Here is a 25,591-nt window from a genome sequence, read left to right as displayed (position 1 = left end):
ATACTCCAACCCTTCTTTTGTAAAAATGCTCTCCTTCTGGCTATGAGAGATTTTACACTAAGACAGCCCTGCCAAGAACAAAACACACCACAGCCACACACCCAGGAAGCTATTTCAGTCTCTACTAGAAATGAGCCCAGAGTGAATCCGGATGATTTGTGACCCTATTACAGTAGACTACATCCAGGGGATCTAAATTATGACTCGATATCACACAGCATTTGTTATTGAACAGGCCTTGGAATCTGCATTGTGTAAGTGCAGGTCTCTAATAGTTGTCCCCAGTGTTTAATTATACACGTAGCCTAATTGAGGAATGTTTCAAAAGGATGATGCCAAGTATGCAAATATAATGCTACACTACTGCACATGTCTATAAAATCTTAAGCCGTATTTTTACCTTTCAGGTTATATCCTATATATAGGTGTAAGCTAGCTATGTTTATTCAAACTGAAGATATCGATCAGTGAGTTACACACCCACATGCACTTACCGGTTTATATCGTGAGATCATTGTGTTTCAACGGCGTTTCACTGACTCCCAGAAAATGTTCAGGATTGTCGAAATAGTCGCAAAAAAAATAAAAAATAAAATAAAAAATAAAAAAAAACACGAAACGCAATGTTTTAGTAAAAGCACGGATTATACCCAGGCACCTAAGACATGGTGAGTCTTGTAGTGGCTCACTTGGATGTAAAAGCAACTGAAAAAAGAAAAAGAAACCCCAGTCTGATTGAAAAATTGAAATCTCATGTGCTCAGAGTGCAGCCGACTTCTTGCTCTCCAGCTCGTGTTTGTCAGTCCATCACTTGGCGAACAGAAGACGCTGGAAGTGAGTGACGGGTGGACGCAGGGAGCTGTCCGCGGTGCTGGACCCGGGTACCGAGCAGGAGGAGGAGGAGGAGGAGGAAGGGGGGAGATCTTCAACCCGAGGCCACCTTTGGCTCCTGACATGAGCCGTCGACTAGTGTAGTAGTGGACAAACCCGCTCGATGCGACGCTTAAACTCACAACAGACATCAGTCACGTATGCCATCATGAACTGATGCCTGCACATAGTGATTATATAACAGCTTAGTGGGATGCTGCCCAGCAGCAGTAGGCCTACATGAAATCCAGCATGACCTACTGCGCGGCTCTGGATTGATCGATTTAAGCCACAATTAACTCACATGACCCGTTTGTAATGAAATATAAGCTCATATTCATTCATGGTAGGGTTGTAATGGCCATTGTGGCGGCTCTCCATTCAGTGAAATGGGTTGTATAAAGCTTGTGATGAGGAGGGACACTACTGCCCCCTGTGGACATAGATAGAAAACAATACGGCTTGAATTGAAGAGGCAAATCGATACAGAATTTGTGCATTTTCCCCCTCGTAAGCAGGGATGCAATGTAGGGGAAACCCACATTAATTTTGTTTACCCACCTGTTCATGCATGGAATATAGTTTATCCACCTTTCAAGGCAGATAAATCTTTGTGATGTAGATTCACATGTAAGTAGTATTAAACTGATTTGAGTTACATGATAGGGTCTCTAACTCTAAAGGGAATATATAGAGTATATAAATTAATGCTTTTGTGAAAATATTGATTTTTGCTTATATTGGTGGTTGTTTGCCTTGTGATGATCACCAAGTGGAGGTCGTAGTTTACTCACCTTTTTGATACCACTACATCACTGAGTCAAGGAATGTGATAATAAAAAGGCAAATGGGAAAATAAAGGGCAGAGAGCAGAAAATCAGTACCACAGACAGACCCAACAATCATTTATTGGTCTTTAAAAAGGCAGATTACAGAGGTGGAGTATTGATTACAGTTTGCCCCTCAGGGTTTGTTGTTACACTGACAGATGAGATCCACCATGTGATGGGATTTCCAATTTCTCAGCTACAAATCATGGCTATGCATGTCCAAATGGGGAAAACTCTGTCCAGGTTTGTCAGAGGTGAGGAGGATAATTGGACAGCACTAAATATTGTCAGGTGCTTCCTTCACAAAACAAGACACAGACTGCACATCGACTGCATGTTGTGAAGATCTCTGGCCAAGTGGATGGAAGGTCTCAGTCTCGGTCAAAGACCACTTTTGTGCTTGTTTGTTTACATGAGGTTTTGAAAATGAAGTGTACAGTATTATTTGATTGTGATTGAGAAGAAGGCGAATGCTGAAGGAATCGTCAAAAATGAAAAGTTTCTCCTTGATCCGTGTGGTTTGTTTGGCAGGCAGTTGATGCGACTAGAAGAACGTTCTGCACAACAACAGAGAAAAGTTAATCAACAGGATGGAATTCAGTCAGATCTACTTTTATCAGTTACATAAAACTTGTTCAACTTGCAGAAATGTAGTTCAGTGCTAGTGCTAATACCACCCATACCTCTGAGGTACGTATGCATTAGCAAAACTCTTTGCAGCATGCTTGCTTTATTCACTGCACATAAAACACGACAGACCGTCACACATGCAGGTGAGTTTTGTAACACGGGATGTTCAGGGTTTGAAGTGGAGCCCAGGATTTCTAAGCATTCATTAAAAAATGATTAAATGTATTCAAGGATTCAAACAACAAAACCCAGCAATCTCTTGGGCATTTTAGAATTTTAACAAGGCAACCTAAAAAAGAATTATAATATGGTGATAGGTCTGGCCCACAATATTTTGAATTGGACTTTTTCAAACAGTCAATAATCAACTCTATCACTCAATTAGAGCAAATTAAACCCTGGGACCACAAGAGCAGCTTCCGTAGCAGAGTGGAAATCCTATTGATTGCTACAGTATCACCCAGTGTCACCCAGTATCACCCAGTATCACTTACTACTAACTCTACATCAGAACATGTAACAGTCCCTTGGAACAACATCAATCAGAACAACTGCTGAAGGCCGGCAGGAGTCTAGGCTGCATTTATGAGCGTCCATGACCTGATGACGCAGGGGACCAATACCACAGAGGCCACGCATCTACATATTTGTTTATATATGGCTCTCTGTGTCAGGATTTGGCAGATATATGTTGGGATGGGCCATTCTTCACATTAGTTGCAGATGTCTTCACTTAAAGGACATATCTGTGTGATAAAGCACGTACTGCAGCAATAAGAGAAATCATCCTGAGACATTTCTACCCCCCCAAAAAAACAAACTATACATTCACTGTCATGCTTGCTTTTTATAAACAAGGTTTTTTAATGTAAATGACTTTGTGCTCCGAGCTGGAAAAGTAATATATACACTACCAGTCAAAAGTTTGGACACACCTGATTGGATGCACTATGCTTTTCATTATCTTAAAGCCATTTTGATCTAAAAGTTTATGCTTAAATGTTTGAAATTTGTTCCTTAGACAAATAAAGGAATATAGTGAAGTTGATGTATATGTATGAATTTCTTTCCGAAGCCTTTTCCTTTCCATCAAAACAGACGGAGGCTAATTTAAAGAATCTAAAATACATATAAGATAGTTTTGATTTGTTTAACACGTTTCTGGTCACTGCATAATTCCATTTGTGTTATTTCATAGTTTTGATGTCTTCACTATTATTCTAAAATGTGGAAAATAGTAAAAATAAAGACAAATGTGGTATTTCCAAACCTTTGACTGGTAGTGTAAATAAATCTATTATCACTCCAGTTAACAAGCCAAATCAAAAGCTGAGGGACAAAATACCATGAAACTCTTTTTTAGCATGTTTGTCATTTCTGATTGACAGAGAGACTGTCCACATGTGCTCAAGTAAAAAGCAAGCCAAAAAAAAATAGGGCCAAACAAAAAACAGCCACACCAAACATCCCCTCTCAGGCGTGCGGTGAAGAAGGGGCTGGTTGAAGACTACGTGGATTACCAGGACGAGGGTGAGGAGGGAGGAGAGGGAGAGCTAGAGCTGGAGCAGGTAGCCATGTCTGTACACTGACGCACTGCCTTCAAACACCTTTCTGTTCACAGTGGGGACTGACTGATGCTGACATAGGGCTGGTAGACACGTGCGTACACACAGACACATACAAAGTCATATAGGCTAATTATCACATACTGGTTTAACTGTTTCATTAAACGATCACTTCGTTATATTAATGATCACATAAATGCTCCAGACTTGTGCATTTAAATGGTTAGGAAAATGCGATGATATGGGAATAACTGATGACTAAAATTTAATACATAAACAGGAGTACTTACACCTCATCTTCATAGTCTTTTGGAGGGGGACACTGCTACCACAAGATCAATCCAGTCCTAAAGACAAAAAGAAAAGCCTTGTTTGTTTTGCTTTAATCTCTTTCACACTGGATTTACAGTATATAATGCAGCTTCTGACTGAACCAATATATAAGGCTGCAAATCAGAGTGTGACAGCAAATACAAATGAAAGCACAAACAATCGATCAAGGGTGATGTGGTTGAAGCATAATCAATACAGAGCCCTTCAGCTGTAACTCCTACAGTAAATAGATCCATTTTAGGAACAGGCGTAAGGCATTATGTTTCACTCTAATCTGAATCGCACCCCTCCACTATTCCAGGCTCTGGCCAGAGAGTTTTGTCCCTCGGTCAGTGAAGCATCGATCAGGATCTTCCCATTCACAGCCATGACCTCATCCCCGGGTACGACGCCACCTGGAGACAGACACATCACAGTCAGCCCAGTCAGTCCTGACCATAGACCTTATAGGAATGATATTTTGAATATTAAATGTGTTCTTAGTAAAAAACATATTGCCTAAGGTTAGATTTAGCTTGAATGGCTACTAGGTCACATGAGACCAAACACAGACAACTTATTTTTTAGCATAGAGAAGTGTACAGTGTAGTCTACATCAACTAGCAGAGATTTTACATGCAGTCATAAACAAGAACATTTAAATTTTTTATTGGCATCAAGATACACACACAGCACACACAGAGCACACACACACACACACACACACACACGCGCATTTAAAATGTATTTATATATGTCTTAATAAACACAAGAAATACAGGGGCATAAACAACAAAGATATAATCAGAAAGACATACAAAGACACACACACACACACACACAGACACACATGCACACTTGCACATACATATGCACAATTGACATATCTGACATATTTTACTTTCAGCTCACAAAATCTTTTAGCGTAATGCCATAAATATTGCATGTGGTTAAAATTGCCATGAGTATTGCACAGGGGTTAAATTATGCTGCAGTGCTTCCCTCAGAAAGGATTTTAATAAGACCTACAACAGGAAGACAAAGAGACGCACCGTCTGTTGAACATTGTAGTCATAAACAACTTTCCACTGGCAACAGCAAGTTTTAATTTGGACTCAAGTCAACTTGTCATGAAGTTAAAAGATGAAAATATCAAATAATAAATGAACAACTAACCATGCTTGTCTGCAGAGCCTCCCTCATACACTGCAGATACCACTAACTTTCCCAAGGGTGAGTCTACGCCCCCCTCCAGAGCCAGGTCAAGTTGTCCAGCCTAAAAATGGCAGGGAAAAAAAGACATTGGATTTCAGCTTATTAAGTCATACTGTAAAAATCATTCTTCTAGAGGAAAGTGAGCTGAGTGAGATTCCTTTCTTGTGAATAAACTGAGTTAGGTGAAGCAAATGCAGAAGATACAGTTGTTACCTTTTTGATTTTCAGTAGTCTCACTTCTCGGCCAGCTATTTGCTCTGAGGAGAAACTATTGAGAAAGGGGGACAAAGGGAGAAGGAAAGAAGAGGACAATAGCACAAAATCGCACTGCAGTTGCATTGTAAGCACTGAATGAATCTACTGAGGTGCCAACATAAGGAATTGCTTGCTATTCTCTGAAAAGTTGCAGGGTCATTTTCAACAATAGAACAATGGACTGGAAATATTCCATCTATGCCACTGGTGGTTTACATTTGGAAACAATGTGAAAGCTCTCTAATACAAACAAATTGGCAATGGGCTGTGTCCCATGGTGGCCATTTTTTAACTTATACTCAGACTGAAACCCAGAAGAGCAAGTAGGCTACAGCCCAGCTGTCCTTCTGTTGTGTACTAAGATGCCCACACACATCATACAAACGTCTGGAACTGGACAAGGATGGATCTCAAGAATCTGGAGGGATAGGTTCACATTTTTAAGGTCATATTTGCTAGCTACCAATCTAGTCTAGGTAGCTAGCTAGTAGCTAACTTCCCTGTTAAACTCAAGCAGTCGTAGTTATTGCTAGCTAATTTGATAACTGTTTATCTGAAGTCGTCACTTATGTGCTGAAGTAAACACTAGTCTTTGTACATGCCAGTCTTCTGAGTAGAGTTTTCCCAGTGTGATGTAAGTTAAAAATGGCCTCCATTGGGAATAAGGTCAATGACAAATTAAAGTTTGTTTAAGTTACAAACTTTAACAAACTTTTGTGGCTTTGTAACAATTGTGTTGTGGTTAACAGATCCTCATTCAGGAGAAGTCACAATGTTTACATTGCTCTCCAATTAGCAAGAGCCAAGAGCCGCTTTGATTTTAAAGATTCAGTGCATTTGCTGCATTGATCTAGTATTGACAAACGCAGGCATACAATACCATTGAGTAGGGATCAAAGTCTTCCACATATTTCTGAAATCCCTGAAAGAGAATCAACACACAGCTCATTAAATAGGTCAATACGTCAGTGGGGGATTAGCAAACATGACACAAAGACATTTAATGAAGATAGCTGTCACTCTGAAACAGTGATGTCACAGAAAATCTCTGGTGAGGCTAAAACAGCTGACGTATATAAAACATCTTGGCATGTAATCAGTCATTGGGTGAGGTGAAAGTTGGATGGCTATATTTCCTTTGACAACCAGTTGTATGGTAAAGTTGTAATACCTCTCTGTATAAACAAGGAAACCATGGGCAGAATCACAATAAACTGGAATAGCACGCTCACATCTTAATTTAATTACATTTTTCATGACAAAAATTAATTCACAGGAACACACAAACAAAGAAAAACATCCCTAATTTTCAAACGAGGACAAGAGCTATTTAATCTCACAGGAAGCAGAGGGAAAAAAGAACAAGGCTCTCAGAGAGATAGAGCACATCTATCCACATGACTCACAGACCCATTTTTCTCTCTGTGTGTCCCTGCAGAAAACACACAATCTGCCTAACAGCTCATTTCCGATTCTTGTGGAGATGTCTTCCATTTAAAAATAAAAAACAATCCATTTGTAAATAATCAATTTGTTGTGGCTGGAGACAGCAGCCGGAGCGGGAATAAATTAGCATTTATTGGATCTGACTGAACCAAAGCTAATCTCAATGAGACTGGTGCACAATGCAGGTACTTGAAAAGGGCACAATCTGCAAACAACTGGAATACAGATTATCCTGATAGCCTGAGCAGAGTAACGCAAACACTAAGTTAAGAATGACAACCACATTCCTGAATAACAGTAATGTACACTGTGCCAAAACATGTAGAGACAGACTGCATCCATCAAGCCTTTACAAGACGATCCTTGACATACAAACAGTGTGTTGCCAGTAAAGACCAAAAACAATAACAGCAGTAAAAGCAAAACACTCTGTCATGCATTCCCACACTGTATGTTCACAGCGTTGTCTGCTCCAAATCAATAAAAGCGCAGATATGCATGAGCTTCTGAACTGTACCTAAAGGCACTGATGCAGCCTACAGAAAATTGACGGGTTGAAAAATAAAGGGAGACCCATCGCTGAGACCATCAGGAAATCTGACATGAGAGCGTGGAGAGAATGGATATATAGAGAGAGGAAGGGGAGGAAAGCACTCAAGAGTAATTTATTGAGAAACGGAGGTGGTGTGAGGTATGGATTACTTGTCTCTTGTTGTTAGATTTAAAAGACGAGTTGTAAGGCACCATCCGCTTCAGCAATCTCTGGGGGCTACAACACAGGATCAGAGAAAGGCCATTAACGAACATATAACCTCATTCAACATGTATCTTCTGAAATGCCAATATTTTTGATTAAAGTTATGAGATGCATATTGTGATGACCCTCCCGCTCTGCTGGCTTGTCTTTGTCTGTCATACAGGAGCCTGGTAGGCGGGATTGTCATCAGCACTGATGGAGTGCACCTGGGCCTGGTGGACTCCTTGGGCTTAAAAAGCCTTCAGACCATCAGTGTCTACGGAGCCCCTCTGGGGTCACATGATAGGAAAAAAAAACTTGATGTGTAAATCCGTGCAAACGGATTTGTAAACTGTGCGAACGGATTTGTATTGTGAATCCGAGGGCACGGTTTAGAAATCCGTACGCACAGTTTACAAATCCGTTCGCACAGATTTACACATCAAGTTTTTTTTTTCTGCCATGTGACCCCAGCAGGGCTCCGTACTTTCCCTCTTCATCTATGTACACCTTTTGTTCTGTTCTTTTGGTTTGATATAGTTTGTGTTTGTTTACCCCTTAGTTTTAGTTAATAAATCATTGTTTTAACTTTTACTTTGGCGTATGTCTCCCCTCTTTTTTACTTCCTTGAGCTGGGTTGTAACAATATTGTATCCTGACTCCTGAAACCTAACTCTAATACCAGTAGAACTAATAGTTTATTAGTGTAAAATGAGCTTGTGACCAGAAGGCTGAATACCCAGACTGGCTGGGAAAACGCAGGCAGGGGCTCCTCTCCCTCAGCGACTGATGTCAAGGTGCCTTTGAGCAAAGAATTTGACCTCCGTCTTCTCCAGTGGAGCGGCTCAGTGGCCAACAGAGGAAGACTGCGGTCACACTGGCAGCTCCCAGGTGTGAATGTTTGCAACTGTGTTAATGTGAAGCAGAGTGTTGCTAGAAAACTGCAAGAACGCTCAGTCGACTTTCCCTGGATAAATAAAGGTTGAAAAACATATAATCTCCTGTATTTCATTAGCGGTTATATTTGACAGGAAGGAGGAATGGCTCCCCGGTGTGATTTAATCACCACAGATTGCCTGTCTGTGAAACAGCTGGAGAGTCCAGGGCCACACAGAGAGGGATCATCCATCATGGCACTGCACAGTTTCTGTCTGTTTCCCTGACTCACTGGGACTCGTTAAAGAGGCAGGGATTAATTATTCAGCCAGACGATGGCACACTGTGTAAAATGCCTTTGTGCCTACAAATAACCCTACAAAGTTGGAAGTTTTGTGCATGGAGGAGGTGACAGCAGTGGAGTGTGTTTCTTACCATGCCATCAGAGCGGAGGGCAGGTCTGTGTGGTTCTGGGCGGTGGGTCTGGGACTGGGGCAGCATGACAGGCTTAGACATAACAGGGGCCATCTGACGCCTCTGGTTGGGCGGACTAGGAGCTAGTTGCTATTGGGGAAAGACCATGTTCCCATGCAACACCAGAGGGTAGGTTTGTATTCAAACAGGAAGTTTACACAAGTCATCAAGTCAGGAAAATTCAAGGCAACCAGAGAGTGGTGAGATGAGAAGCAGAGCCAGCAAATAAATACCCCAACGGGTTGAACGTGTTTTAGTAGAATTATACAGTTTATTCAGCTCATAATATTGAATATCTGTGAAAAAGAGGGAGTAAAGGAGTGCTTGCAATATTAATTGCACAGAGAGAGGCTTACCAAGGCACTGCTTGAAGTAGATATACGACTGGCATGGGAAGTATTTCTCATAACCTGAACCACAGTAAAATACAGTCAACCCTGGCAGTTACAGAACGCTACAGGAATATCACTACAACACACACACACACACTCACATTAGCTCAGGAATCACAGCATCACTGAGATTTCAAAAACATCCCATGCATAGCCCATAGGACTACTTCAAATATTACTTGCACACACACAGCGTCAGCTCATCTTGGAGGCTCAACTCCATTCTTGCTTTCATCAGCATGCAACATTATCAAATAAAACTCCCACATCTCATCCCACTACAAACCACACACAATGCAATACTACACTCAGTGTAACAAATCACAGAGCTACTAGAAAACAGCGATAACCACTAACTACATCTCTGAATGCATTTTCCTCTGGTAGAAAAGAATTGGAAATCAATGACCGCACCATTCAGTCACACTAATTCTGCATATTGCTCTGCCTTCATGTATAGAACATTCCATGTCCAATACATAATAAACCAGAACATGCCTATAAACTCATGTATTAAAAGCCCTACAGCATCGAAAATACATAAACTCCTCCACGCCCTCTCCATGTTTCTATTAAATTGCTGATGCAACTTTTCTTTGTGGACTGACTCCACAAAAAAAAGATCACTGCCATCTATCAATCAAGCCACTCAAGTCTGTGATGTGTCAACTGAGGGAAAAGACCAAAAGGAAAGCAGGCATTCAGAAGTCAAGCCAGTCCAACACATCATTTCTGTCACACGGGAAACTCCAACCTTGGGGCTGGAGGGGTAGGACATCTCGCTGGTGTTGGAGGAGTAAATCCCGCCCCTCGGGAGATAGCCGCCCGCCTCCCACTCGCTCCTGTGCTCTGGGGGACTGGGAGGGTGCTGCAGGTGGTGATGATGCTGGCGGTACCCACCAGGCAGGGTGCCCATCCTGTCTTCAGGGTGCTGCTGAGGTGGAGGCGGAGGGGGAGGGGGAGGCGGGGGAGGAGGAGGCGGCGGCGGAGGGGGAGGCCGGGGTGCGGGCTGCGGGGAGGAAGGGGGCCAAGACGACTGAGGTGGAGGTGGATAATGGTAGGAAGAGGGGGGAGGAGGAGGGGGCTGGGGAGGCGGAGGCTGGGGCTGGGGCGGGTGATGCTGCGGGTGAGGCCTGCGCCCCCTGGAGTTCAGGGTGGATGAGGCCGAGGGGGGCATCCTGGCGGCGGGCGGAGAGGGGGGGCGGCGCTGCGGGGAGGGCCGAGGGGGGGGAGGGGAGTAGTCGGGGATAGTGGGGTGCAGCTTGGGCGAGGGTGGAGGGAGAGGCAGCGGGGGTGGGGGATGGCTGGTGCTGGGCTGGGTGGGGGCCAGTCTCTTCATAGGGCCCCGCAGGCTCTGGTCCACATCGTCCAGGTTGATGTCGTCCAGGTCAGTGGTGGCCAGGTGGAGGCCGCCGGGGAAACGCTTCACCTTGGGCTCAGAGGCAGGAGAGCGCGGCGGGGAAAGCTTAAAGCCATAGTGTTATGAAACAAAAAATGGCCAACACATTTACTTCCTTACATTTTTGTATCAAAATCCCATTGCTTTTACTTCCTGGAAAAGAGCTTATCTTTAGCAGTGACCAGTAGGTGTACATAAAAATTCCAACTAATAATCATATAAAACGTGCAACTTAACAACTTCCAAAGTAAAATGAGTGGCAACATGGCACAGCGGTGCATTTTTTTGTTTACTTTTCCTAAAACAGAATGGTTGCAATCCCGATAGCAGGGACTACAGGTATCAATTTTGAAGAATCCCAAATTTTTGACAGCTAAAGATTTCACGCAAAGCATTTTTGAACTTTTGAACACTACAGTAATTATATGCTATTACAGCACTATTCATCTATATATGACTCACTACTTGTTAAGAAACTGCAAAAACAGAAAACTTATAGGTGGCCTATAAGTATAACATATAACATTATATGGAAAGATAGCACATCACTGAAGAGATGTCAACGCAGAGAGAGGTTTCGACAGAGGAGGTTTGTCTTTGTACCTCCGGGGATTCAGTCTCCACACAGGAGATCTGCTCCAGCCGAGTCTGACAAAGACGCTCCACCCAGTGCTGCACTTTCTCAGACTCCTCTAGGTCCTCTCTCTCCGTCTCTGAAACCTGGCACAGAGGCAGAGCCACGCGGGGTCAGAGGTCACGACGGCTGAGACGCACAAGGAATCAGTCACTCATGCTCAAGTGCTCAGAACTATTAGTACATCGCTCACAGCCATACAACAAGGTTGCAAGTAGTAGTCAAAGCCACAACTGGAAAACGTGCCAGCCAAGTTAACCTCACTTATGTTGCCATGGCAATACATCATAAAAATCAAATGGTTTAACTCGCCTTGACACCTGATTCAATACTGAACAGAAAATCCATTCCACTTTAGTATCTAATCTCGTTAAACCCTTCTTTCGTACCTCCTGGACCAGCCTACTGATTTTCAGTTGCTTCTCTCGTTCGTACATCTCTTCTTTCTCCTTGGCCAGTTTCAGCTCAAACTCCATCTCCTTCTTGTTTTTCCTCTGCTCCTGGAGTGTGTCTGTGTTGGAGACTTTCTTCTTTTTCTTCTTCTTCTCTCCTTTCTGAGGTGTCATCAGTCCATGCATCACCAAATCATTATAAAAAGCAGGGGACAGACAACTGCAGCACTCCAAACCACTCAACATGACATGCAAGGATACCTAATGACACCATATATGAGTATGCAGAGGGACATCTGCATCACCTATAAGATTGATAAGGCAGCAAACAACTTGAATTTTTCATCAATAACCCCATAAAGGAAAGCTCTATTCCGAAATATGTAATAACCACATTGCCATGATGACATGGAACCAATTAAGACAGATAGAAATTTCTTTGCAGCTACACTCACAGCACACTGAACTCGGGCAACTGAAAATACCTTGCGGAGTGTTGGCAGCTTCCCCTCATATCGATAAAACCAGCCAAACGCTAAAGAGGAAGATGTACACAGATCAAGGTCACAACCATGTTAAATTAAACCCAATCACTGTATCCAGTTTTGGAAAGTGGAACACCATGCTAAAGAGCCACAACACACTCAACAGCACACAAAGAGGAAATACAAAGAAACAGTTTGAGCCTGTTCTATTCAAGTCATCTTGTCAGTCTCTGGAAACAGCAGATGCAGCAGAATTTAAAGCTAAAATATGCCAATTTCTTTTTTAAGTTATGCAAAAAAGCATCTTCCAACAGCTGGATCCCAGTTGCCAGTGTCAGTTTCTTCATTTTCAGCAGTGTCTAGCAAGATTTAAGGCTAAATGGTGGAACGGAATCAGAAAAAGCTTCCTCCAATGGTTACATCTGGTTGTCAAAGGAAATCAAGACAGTTGTGTGTACGCTGGATTGCATGAACAGCTTCCCACAACATCTGTGATGATGAACTGAGAGGCTCCAGACTCACTTCACTGCCCTGCTCTTCCTCCTCATCCTCCTCTGGGAAGAAGCTGGCTCCATTGGCTTAGAGGAGAGAGTGTAAAGTGGTGGCAGCACGGCACACAGGAGGGAAGAGACAGAGGACCATGCAAGAGAAAGGAAGAGGGGAAACAGGGTGAAAACACAGGCAAAGAGGATAGAACTGAACTACCATGCCATCGATCAGGTTGATCATTTCAGTATCCACTACTATATTAGTTATATTAAATAGACTGTATATGTGCTAGACATATCTCTTAATATCTTTCTTGATATGCACTGTATAGGGGGGACACAGAATTTACAGTGTTTTTTGCTTACTGTAGCAAATGATGATTTGTATTGGAGGCAGCACAGCGTTCATTGTGATTGTTATCATCTGCATAGACTGTAAATAATAGGGTCGTATGTTGATGTGTCAGTAGGTCGGTGATTGTAGCGGGGGTGACTGCAGCATTTTTATGTCTTTCTTGTCTTTTATTATTGTGTTTTATATTATTTGTTGTGCCCCAAGTTTGTTGCTACTGTCTATATCTATATACTGATCAATCTGTCTTTTGTGTCTGTCTATTATAAGCAGGGTGGATTCTCTAAATGAAATAGAGCACTGTTATGTCAGAACTCTATGGTATCAGAAGTAAGAAAGACCACACAATCGCTATACAGTAGATGGAGGATCCATGCATTTCAGTAAGACAGGTAGATTCTGTCTAGTGTTCTTACGAGAGCTCTTGGACTTGGGGCTTGGGGTGGTTTTTATCTCAGGCGGGGCAGGAGAAGGGCTCTTTGGGCCTCTGGGGCTCTTGGGGCTTTTGGGGCTCTTGGCCCGGTCTCTGGTTCCCCAGTCCTCCTCCCACTCTCTGTTGTGCTTTCTCTCCGCAGCCTCAATCCTACAGAGCAGAGAGAGAGAGAGAGAGAGAGAGAGAGAGAAAGAGAGAGAGAGAGGAGAAAGAGAGAGAGAGAGAACAAAGATGTCCAATATGTGTGGCTCAACCAGATCTATTTTGTTCATTTTGTTCATTTTGTTCATGTTCACCGGACTGGTACTTAAAATGATCTTTATGTGTGCTGTAGATATGTGTGTTTTCAGCAGAATGAACAATGAAGACCCAACATGGGTTGCAAACATACTTCTCCATCTCCTTCCGATAGCGCTCCTCTTCTTCAGCAGCTTTCTGAGAAATCTCCATCTTTCTCCTGTTAAAACATGAACAAACACACAGGCCTCAACATAAAACCCACAAGTCTGTTCATACGACACAGTGTATAAATATGTATGAATTAAGTTATGCCTGAGATGGAGACGTACTGTCAACCCTGGAACACATGACATGCAGCCCAATTATTCTGACATGAAAGCACCAAGAAAACTAAGTGTGCATTCTGTGCAGGGAAAATGTGCGAATGATTTGGAAAACTGAATTTAAATTAATCTACATAGTGACCCTAACTAGCAAGCAACACATTATGCTGAGATCCTCAGTGTTTATCCTCAAATGAAAAATAGCTGCTGCGCCTGTTCACTTTCTCTGTGGCTGCAAAGACATGTAGTGTAGCACGTTCCATTACTCCTTTAACCTCAGCCACTGATCTTGGCTCATTCTGTACAACATTGCACCTCAACATCTGGCTCTCCATTCTGTCCTGTTCCGGTCCAACTCCCAGGTTGACAAGGTATTGATCCCTATGTGGTACAGACGCAAGATGGCTGAACAGAAGACGATGAGAGGCTCTAACTCAGGTGAAAACAGCGCCTTGCCCAGCACTCTGTTTTATTGTTGTGTTGGGCATGCAATCCTGATGAGGTGTTTGAAGTCGAGGTGACGGGAGAGTTCAGAGAGCTTGTCCATGGGTTACAGGGGCTTCTTTTTATTCACTTGTCTTTCCATTTAGTAATCTGAGGGTGAGGATGCAGTAGGTGGTGGGGCAGCCAGAGGCGAAGCCACTTTGCTCCCAGCATTTTTTGTATGTGTGCAAGGAGTATGTGAGTGAAAACCTCATATACTGTATATCCACTGCACTCGCTCATTAGCTGTAAATAGAAATGCTATTATTATCACCGTTGGCATCTGAAAGGGGGACATGTCTTCAAATTAATGCCATTTCAAAAATTGGACTAAACTACAGTATGCAAGTATATCAAGCAATTTTCTACCTTGTCAATGGTGGAGCAGTAGGTTAATGATCATAGCATGGGTTGTCACTGTCAGTAACTTTTCCTCTACTGGACCATTCAACCATGACATGTCTCCATATGATCTCCACTGTGTCTTTTTGATCGGGATCAGGTCAAGGAAGTAGATATTTTTAGTCTTAGATTTTTAGTCTACTCACATCCTCTCCTTCTCCTGCTGCTCTTTGACGATTTTGTTGGTCTCCAGCGCCACACGCTTCTGGTGCATCAGCTCCTGCCTGTCCAGCTCCCTGCGGGCCTCCACAGCAAGACGCTCCTCGTCCGTCATGAACAGCTCGCTGCCCTGAGGGAGGACAGGCAGGCAGAGGGTCAGAGAGACAAAAAGAAACCTGTATGTCTGTAGTATACAAGCAAGCTCTCAATAGTGTATAATAGAGCCGAACAATTAATCTAAAAAAAATATCGCAATATGAACTTCTGCAATTTCCAAGACATTTGGACATTACTTAAGAGAGAGAGGCGTCCAAAATGGATTTCTAAACAAGGTGTTTTAGACCTCTGGGTAATCTTTGGTCCATGAATCAAGTACACTATTGTTGAAAACCATTATCATACTCAAACTCAGTAAATCCTGCACACTTGCATCTTCCTTTTTTCTTTTTAACAAAATCACTTTTCTTTAAACAATTTTAAAGAAAAGAAAAACTCTGCAATTGTAATATTCTGTCAAATAATCGCGATTAGATTTTTTGTCAACATCGTTCAGCCCTAGTGTGTAATGGATAGTTATGGGGATGTTAGCATAAAATGCCGTGGTCAGATATGAAAAAGTGTACAGTGTATACTAGAAATACTATAATGTATACATTCATAATTATTTGTGTTTCCGTGGATCTGTATTTATGGAGGTGTCAGACACAGCAACTAATATTTATTACAGGATTCAGGTTTTGCTTTTATGTCACCAATCATTTTGTGACTTGTCAATTACTCTTATAAACTCTTCAATTTCAATAACTCATAATGGTAGAATGTGTGTGGCAATAGACAGACATACGCATACAGTATGTGCACACACACACACACACATAGACACTCACAGAAATGCTTTAGACAGCCACCCCGGCGAATAGTAAATGAGATGAGATTGCTTGTCTGAATTACACAGACCGAGTCACTGAGGCCAGAGGCAAGCAACCTGGCAAATGACTTGACTCATGATAAATGTCACTCCGTCAGACAGCCAGACAGAGGCACTAGGTAATGTGACGTCTCAAAAAGACAATGGCACATCAGTCTGAGTCTAGAGGAATGTTAAGTGGAGAAGACAGACGTTTGTTTTTTCAGGTCCTTAATCGATGATCCCTTAATGGTTTTTACTCTGAGTTAAATACATTTCCCTTGAGTAGCTTCAAAGTTAAATAAACAGCTTTTATTTGTATCCTATAAATCAATGCCATGCACATATCCTTTATCCTCAAATTGTAATGCTTTCTATAAGGATATGCATGACAATAGAGAGCGACATTTTCCAGCCATTTTATCTGTACACTATTTTTTTGGCCATTGCCACTATGCCAGTATTATAAAGCGGGACGTCGTTAAGACCTTTGCTATCCACATTACTTTGTTAATTATTACAACATATTTAATATCATCAGAAACCTGGGAATCTCTAGTTCACTTTAAATTTGAGCATTGTACGTGTGAGAAAAGACTGGCCATGCTAATCACTTTATTCAGTATTGTTAAAGTTTAAAGGGTTGAGAAATGTTTCACATCCAGTTGTAATCATCTGTATCTCAGCAGTATATGATGTATTTCTGTAGATTTTGCATCTACAAGTGAATTCAAGAAAACTCCTGCTCAAAGCAAAAGTGTTAAATGAAGTGAGCTGCATAAGAGAGATTTTTACAGATAACAATATAGATTAAGTTGCTCTGGCTCCATGGAAATATGTAGACGATGCAGAGTTTTACTTACAGCGCCAGTCAGAACAGTAATGGTCAGACTCCTGCTGCTCTTCAGGACTCTCACAGCCTGGGAACGCATTGACAGAAAATTGGTCAGATACATATATCAGATAATATTTCATGAGTAAAGTAAGGGGAAATACGGTCGTAGTCTCTTAGAAAGACAGTGCTCCATAGTAGGCACACTGAAGCCACATAAGGGAGAATAGGCTCGTGTGTAAAAGTATATTTTGTATTTATTTTATTGGAGTGGGAAATTATCACCAGCTCCAGACAAATACTGCTTAATTTGGGCTTTGTTTTCTCCATCAGCGACTTTGGCGGATAACCAACCATCCTTGGAGGGCCATTTTCTATTGTAAAATCATTTGGCTGGTAAAATACTAATTTGGCTCTCGTCCTATAGCTCAGTGAGTTGAGCGTGGCACAAACACTGCCAATGACAGGCAGTTTAATTCCTACTGGCATCACACCCATGCTAAAGACAAAATTCACCTCTTTGTGGTCCAGATTGGTGAATTCAACCCCGTTCACCTCCACAATCTGGTCTCCAGCCTACAAAATTGGGATATGACTTAGAAACGGTTGACAGGAAAATGGGTATTTGAGTCTCAAAGGTTCATAGAGTCATTCGGGTCATTTTGAGCGCCTCACCTGTAGTCCAACTTCTGCAGAAAGGGAGCCTGGCTTGACGTTACTGATGTAGATGCCAGGTTTCTGGGTTGGACCACTGGAGATGCTGATGCCCATTCCCTTGGTTCCCACCAGGCTGAGGAACACCTTCTTCTCCTTGATCTCCTTCCCTCCGATGGACGCCAGGCCCGCCACACTGCTCTTCTTCTCCTGGGGCAGTACAGAGAGAGAGAGAGAGGGAGAGAGAGAGAGAGAGAGAGAGAGAGGGAGAGGGAGAGGGAGAGAGAGAGAGAGAGAGAGAGAGAGAGAGAGAGAGAGAGAGAGAGAGAGAGAGAGAGAGAGAGAGAGAGAGAGAGAGAGGGAGAGGGAGAGAGAGAGAGAGAAAGAAACAAAGGCAGACAGAAGAAACGACAGACAGAAATTCAGAATCCAATGATATAAAATTGCTTTTAAACTGCTGAAATAAAAAAAAAAACTGTCTCTCACCCCTGATTCGGACACAAACTGGTCCACAAACTGCCACTTGAGTGGTTCATCTGATGAGCTGGAGATAAGAGGAAAGAGAATGAGAACATTGTGAACTCTGTACAGCAAAACCACCTCAGTACACTGCTGCCAACTTGACAGTTACTCAAGACAAACAATATTCCACACAACAACCCCAAAGAAACTAATTACAGCTATAGTAACAGATAAATTATCCTACCTTTTGACTGGGATCATTCCCACATCTGCACAGACAAACAACAAAGACATATATCAAATAAATGATGCCATAAATGTTTAAGACTTTTCAGTTTAATGACCATAAATCATGTTACTGAGCTTGTGGTTGACATACGCCTGACTTTGAGTGACACGGTCTTCTTGGTCTTGATGAGATTGATGACTTCCTCGTGGATACAGGAGGAGATGGAGTATCCGTTGATACGCACAATCTCATCGCCAACCTGCAAATCAACAGAAGGCAATCTGCAAAAGAGGCTGAGGATTGTGGATGACATCCAATTTCAATATATTGAACCAGATGGCAGATGCGGTGATTGCTGGCCTACTAATTTACATTCCTGTCTGTTGAATAAACCGGCAACATGATCTACATTTACAGTTACATTTTGACATTTAAACTGATGCTCTTATCCAGAGTGACTTACAATGGGTAAAACAGTAGAATTAGCTTAAATGCCTAGATCTTCAAAATCACACGCAGGGTTGGGTAATAACAGAATAATTGTAATAGCGTTACATATTCTAAATACAAAAAAAAGTATATGTATTCCATCATGTTACCTAAAAAATTATGTATTCTGATTACAGATACTTGTGTTAGAGTGACAGCAATAGTGGCAGGTGTCCGACACACAGAATAAAATTTGTGTTTGTATGCAAACCTGAAATAAATTTCCTAAACTTTGTAATTTTTCACTTTTTCTTATCTGTACGGTATCTGCATACTTCAAATATGGCAAAGTAATCTGAGAGTAATCAGAATACATTGCTGAGTTTGCGTAATCCCTTGGAATATGTTACTGATTACAATTTTGATGAGGTAACTCATAACTTTAATGGAATACATTTTTGACATAACCTATCTAACCCTGATCACGAGCAGCCAATAGTAATTGCGAGGGTGAAGGCCATACTGCTGTGACTGTACAATGATCTAGGAGAATAGATCAATTAAGAGCTAATGAGAGGGATAGACAGGAGAAAATTAACTAATTTACCAAGAGCAAAGTGTTCAGGTTGTAGGTTGACTGTGTTCCTCTGGGTTATGTCCAGATTTCAGACAAGAGATCTCACTCACTTCAGATGTCACTATAAAGCCTACTGTAAGTCTGACACAGCTGTCGCAATATGAAAGGACTCAGAGTTGAGGCCAACAGCAGACAGGGCCATTCAGTCTAAAGGAGTCCAAAGGAGATATTAACTTTCTTTCATGACAGGAGAGCTTTCCTTTACGTGATGTCCATCAGGCTGAAACTGGACCATCACTGACAGATGTTCAAGCACTTTGAGAGTTTAAAACATGGTTCTTTACCCCATCTAGTGGATCCTGGTATTATCACAGACTGTTGGGAGTGAACCTAGATAGCCACAGAAAGTCATTAATGTAATCTGCCTGACCCCATAGCCACTGTGGTGAATCTGCATAATAACTGCATTATTACAATGTACTAATGAACTAATGGGTGCCAAATAACTGATAAGTAATGCATTGCAAATTATGAGACACGTTATTATTAGTATCTTTTTTAGAAATACTACTAGAACTACCACTACGACAACTACTGCTACTACTAATAACAATAAAAATAGCAATAATAATTTTATTTATATAGAACTTACCTAAAAGCAGAGTTTACAAAGCGCTTTACAAAAATGCATAGTAAAATAATAACATAAAGGACATAAAAAGCATCACAAAACCATCACAAATCATTTCTCTCACACATACACACCTGAAGGCCGACGTTCCCGGCCTGGCCGTCTTTGACGATCTGTGATATGAAGAGACCGCAGCCAAACTCCAGCCCGCCTCGGACGCTCAGACCCAGTCCGTCAGGGTGCGTTCGATCCAAACGCACCTCTTTCAGCTTCCTGCAGAGTCAGGAGAGCGGGGGAGTGACAGCAGGTATGTGAGGCAGGTAGGAGTTAGAAAAGGAAAAGGAGGAAGGTTTGTCAAGAAAACAGAGGGAGAATACAGAAGAGCATGAGAGATGCTACTATCAAAACTCATCAAAGGCACTTTTGAATTGAGGTGCACTGAAGTTACTACATGTTATGGTACAATTAAATCCTCTGTACGCACCAGAGCCGGGACATCAGTCTGCTGCTGTACTCACCGTGACCTCTTGGGGGTCAGCAGGTCGTACTCCACCTGGTGTTTGAGGGGGATGAGGGGTCGGATGGCGTCAAAGAGGGGCAAGCGCTTCGGGTCGTTGATTACCAGCTTCAGGTCCCCAACCAGCACCGGCAAATCCATGGACCTGAGAGGGAGAGGGGGGGTAATAATCGTAAACTTCTCAGAAAAGGAACGCTAATCCAGATTCAGCTCTACCTTCCAGGTGAATACAAACGTAATCATGAAATGCTCAAGACCCATGATGTTCAGACCCAAACAAGAAAAAGGACAGTCACAAGTAAGGTTAGATCAATATCTTGGTTTACCAAAATATCAGGCTGAGATATCGGCCAATCAATGTCCTCCACCTTTGCTATGATGGAGGTTCCTCCTTCATCATAGCTACATAAAAACAGTCAGTAAAATCTCTTCTTTGGACATTTTATTCACGCATTCGATTGTTCAATAATGTTTTTGTAAAGGCAAATTTTTCATTTAAAGGCTTGATCTATCCCAAAGTTTCCCCTGCCATTGAATAGATGCATTGAAGAGTTTTACTGTCCCGTGGTCTAAATGCTGTTTCAGATGCTTTTTCGCCCTTACAAGAATAAAACTCGGGGGAAACACTGAATACTTGTATTTTTTTGGCATGGACATGGTCAAATTGAAAAATATAGCTGCTGAGCTACAGCCTTCAAAGATCATTAAAGTCATCACCCTGATCTTCCATTCCTATTCTAAATAAAAGTATGACAAGTATGAGATGACTATAATATCACAATGCTGAAAGAGAATCCAGCACTCTTTCATTTATAATTCCAAGAAGGCAAAAGGCAACCAGCACAGCAATTAAAACAGCAATGTACAGCTACTATATAAAATCTGTCCAGCTGGCCTCTTCCTTAAATTATTAACCGGTGCCATTTCAGTCCTGCTTGGAAGATGAACATCAAAAGGGCTTTTGTGAATAACTGGCCAGGCTTGGCGGAGCACAGTGGAAACTGATCAGCGGCTTAACCAATCGGCCCGCAGAGCTCCGGCTCCACACAAAGATTAATGGAAACCTAGACCTGCGGCCCCCACTACCCCCAATCCCCTCTCAGCCTCCAGGACCAGGATGTTATCAGAAACCTCAACGCAGTGCACAGTTTATACTGCAGGTCTGTGTGCATCACAACTGAGGACTTAGAGGTTTGGTAAATTCACTGGAAAAATGTTCACAGTCAGCGAAGAATCAATAAGAGTTGAAAAAGTATTCTGGCACAACTTCACCCGCTAACAAGGTGCGAGGGATAGACAGGGACTGGGAAAGAGGAAACTGCAGCAGTGAGAACAAATTTATTAATAAAGCCAATGTGTTTCGGTACGTGGCCTTCATCATTCTATTGGTTGATTTTAGTGTGTTTTTTGTAATTATATACACTGAAAATACAAAATATTACAGTCACTTGCTTTTCATGAAGTGCACTCATGAGGTAAATTCAGGTAAAAGCCATTATCCCTTATTGATTTCCCTATTAAATCTATAATCACAATGACAAAAAATGAGCTGTACTGTCGGTAAAGAGAAGCAGACGAGTTACAGGAGGATTTTTAAGCTTTGAGCCAACTGGGATGTGGACTGTGCAAAAGGGGCCGCAACTCAATATCAGCAAGGAAGATGTCCGTAATATTTTGTACATTCAGTCTATGCTTTTAGATGAATTGTTTCACAAAAGTGCCGAAACGCGTTTGTTTAATTAATGAATGAATCTTTGTTCTCAAGTGTTGCTAGAATTTCCTTTTTCTAATAAAAGCTGCCATGCAATCAAAATGGCAATTATTTCTCTACACAATCTCTTCAATAAGCATCAACAGTTTATTCACACAGCGGGCATGAATACAAAAATGTGTGATAGACAGAATAGCAGAAAAATGATAATAAAACTCACTCTCCATCTCCACTCTCCACTCACTCTACACACACACACACACACACACACACACACACACACTATAACCGCAGTGATGCGAAGCCCTTTGGCCGCTGCTAGACGGGACTCACTGGTGATACATGCGGAGGACATCGTAGAGGTAATCCTTCTCTGCTTCATTGTCGATCAGCAGCTCCACCTGCAAGAAAAGACAAACATCTGGTCCCATCCTGGTCCTCACTGCAGAGACACACACACACACACACACAGACAGACAGGCACAGACAGGCACAGGTACGACACCTGCAGCAGTCCCGGATCAGGTGAAATGTCTGTCTGACACACGCTGTACCTCTCTCCTGTGGTCCTGTCAGCGCCACGGGGGGTGAGCCATCCGGTGTGTGTGAGAGTGTGTGTGTCTGTGTGTGTGTGTGTGTGTGTGTGCAGTCATACAAACCTGATTTCGGCTGAACTGCTGCAGAAAGGTTTTGAGGAAGCGCTTCGGCCAATCACTGATGTAACACATTTCTCTCTTGTGGATGAAACCTGTACTAGACTACGCTGTGAGTGCGTCTTCTTTTATCAGAGTGAATAGTTAAATTCCCCAGACTGGGCTAAAAACAGCTGTTTGCCTCTCTCCAGTGAGCCTAAACTGTCTGTGCTGGGCTTCCCTTCCCTTCCCTTCCCATCAGACTGCAGGGAGGGAATGGCAGCACAGCGGAGGAGAGGCAGCAGCAGAGAGGTCAGCAGTGTCATCTTACATCTCCGAGGGAAGCAGAGGTGAACATTCACACCCAACATCCTCACACACACACACACACACACACACACATACTTCTTCTTCAAAAACGTTCAATAAGTCTTATAGATGTACACATGTTCTAGTAGGGCTGGGCAATGTAGTTGAAATCAATATCACAATACGGATTTTTTTCCATGTCGATATATATCACAATATGGCTTATAACATGTTAAATAATCAAATTGATGTTTATTGCATTAAACCGCATGGTAACTTTTAGTGTGATGTCAAACGAAACACTGAAATTCTCAAATAATATAATATCAAATAATAACCTCAGTTTTAACATAAAATTAGCTTGTTGTCGTCAATTTACACAACAGAATTGTGCATCACCATATCAAAATATCTTCCACTGAAAAACGACAAATGATAATATTTGAATTATTACCCAGAACTAACTTCTAGTGATCAAATGTGTACATGATGGGAATGAGGCATAGCAATGTCCTTGCAGAAATCGACCTTTATTGTTACCCTGACTTCTCATTTTGAAGGAGATGGGCTTCTGTGCTTCCTTTAAATGGTCAAATAATCCTTTAAATTGCTCAAATAAAGTCAATCAATCTGTAATAAATGCAGGACTACATTACGTGGACCCTGGTGCGAGGGTGCTGCACGGGTGTGTGTATGACACTGTGTTTATGGCGTCGTAAATTCTCTGACTTAGACCAGTGACACAAGAGTCAAGCACTCACATATAACTGCAAGCAGACTTTGGCACCATAAACTGATAAAGCACATAGTCTTTTAGGAGGGAGTTCACTGGTCAGTCAGATGACGTTTTATAAAATGCATTATCTGGTATAGAGGCACAGATTGTTTGAGAGCCAGTGAATACATACTAAGATCCTATGTGGCTTTGTTCTGCTCCAATATATCATGACCATCAATACTAGAATATATGCCATGTCCAGTTCAGGACTCTCCAGAGAAAACATACCATCCTTTAATTAATACATTGTTACTTTTACACTCACACACACACTGTCAACCAAACAAACTGGGATACACTAAAACATTGCCCCCAATAGAAACAAAGCCTTCTTGTGCCTGTCGTCCCCTCAGCCTCTAATTGCTGCTGTAAACTGTCCCATCCATTCCGCTCAGCTGCTCATGTCTGACACGGTCTAAATTATCTGATGTTTCGTTGCCCTTTGTTAAGTGCCTGCAATATGGGACCCCGCCTGCACAGTGCACAGATGGCTGTGTAATATCCCTGCATGCTCTGGGGCTGAAAACGCCCTGAACATATCATGTTCCCTTCATTATCTTTCACTCATAGTTCCCCCTACAAGACTTCACCTCACTCTGCCAGGTGAAAACACCAACAACAAAACAGCATCTGAACTTGACATTTACACTGAACCCATGGAACCACCTACCATGTATCTACCTGACAACTGTTTTATTATGACCATTGATCATATGGCGACCTCAGCAGCACAATGTTTACCTGGGACAGATCACACACCAACCATGAGGCGAATACAGGTAGCCCGTATGACGTCATTCAGGGTTAGACGGTTTGTAATAAACTACAGCTTCTTACTTTAAAGCTGTACAGGAAAATACAACAATACATAACAACCTGGTGTTTATGCTGCTCTCAAAACCCACACATTAGGTCTATCTATATGAGCTGCTAAGTTACCTTCCAACAGTGAAGTAGTGGGAACTGTATTAGACCCAAAGCCATGTCAAATTCTATAGGCTATTTTTGACCTATAGTAAAATCATGTTTTAACTGGAAATTTATCGTGATGTTTGCAAAGCACCCTTGTAAAAAATATTATTGAATGACTTCAGTTCTTTTCTGTGGTAGGCTATATAGGCTATATAATAGGCCTGTACAGCAACGGTAGGCTACTGCCTGCGCAACATCCCAAGAAGGGACACCTTCTTTTAGGCTACCCAATAACTTTTTAGTGACAGGTAAGAAAACAACAACAATTCACTCGACCGTCGAAAAGAAAGGGTTTATATCTTACCTTGTGCCGAAATTCTCGAGCAACTTTACGCTCCATGGCTGATAGATAGACAGTGTGTCACCGACCGACGTGAGATCCCTGTCGGTAAAGTTTAACAGGACCAGTCAGTGGTACCAGTGTCAAGCCAGCCAGAATGAAATATAGAGCTTCCGGTCACTGTTTTCAAAATAAAACCCCATTGATGAAACTATGTTGCAACCGTTTTGGGGTTGTTGTTTTTTGTTGTTTTTTGTTTTTTTTAGAAATGCAAAGTAGG

At 42.1% G+C, this 25,591-nt stretch overlaps 2 protein-coding genes across 2 annotated transcripts in view; both read right to left on the bottom strand.

The window, feature by feature from the left end:
• The window catches only part of LOC139654040 (ATP-binding cassette sub-family C member 8-like), a gene marked incomplete at its 3' end in the record, with an annotated part of 53,153 nt that extends 52,638 nt beyond the window's left edge, over window positions 1-515 (bottom strand). Inside the window, exon 1 of the mRNA XM_071531059.1 lies at window positions 495-515. Coding sequence (XP_071387160.1) covers window positions 495-515 — 21 coding nt within the window. The remainder of the gene's footprint in view (window positions 1-494) is intronic.
• A 3,368-nt stretch (window positions 516-3,883) lies between these two features.
• On the bottom strand, window positions 3,884-25,414 carry ush1c (Usher syndrome 1C). Its single transcript, XM_071531058.1, is given in 29 exon segments — window positions 3,884-3,955; window positions 3,957-3,978; window positions 4,186-4,211; window positions 4,213-4,242; window positions 4,514-4,623; window positions 5,384-5,483; window positions 5,636-5,690; window positions 6,553-6,599; window positions 7,826-7,885; window positions 8,042-8,047; window positions 9,171-9,299; window positions 9,566-9,619; window positions 10,356-11,066; window positions 11,604-11,720; window positions 12,024-12,188; window positions 12,512-12,561; window positions 13,768-13,934; window positions 14,176-14,241; window positions 15,379-15,521; window positions 17,162-17,218; window positions 17,647-17,706; window positions 17,806-17,994; window positions 18,271-18,328; window positions 18,491-18,515; window positions 18,626-18,734; window positions 20,247-20,385; window positions 20,631-20,774; window positions 22,674-22,741; window positions 25,336-25,414. Coding segments are annotated over 29 exon segments (3,015 nt in total). The 5' UTR covers window positions 25,372-25,414.
• Between the last annotated feature and the right edge of the window lie 177 nt (window positions 25,415-25,591).

This window comes from Centroberyx affinis, unplaced genomic scaffold, assembly GCF_046629955.1.
Source record: "Centroberyx affinis isolate AG114_WGS23_722 - 3 ecotype Tasmania unplaced genomic scaffold, CSIRO-AGI_Caff_v1 ptg002027l_1, whole genome shotgun sequence".
In the NCBI taxonomy this organism is placed as follows: domain Eukaryota; kingdom Metazoa; phylum Chordata; class Actinopteri; order Beryciformes; family Berycidae; genus Centroberyx; species Centroberyx affinis.
This window is presented reverse-complemented; position numbering and strand designations above follow the sequence as displayed.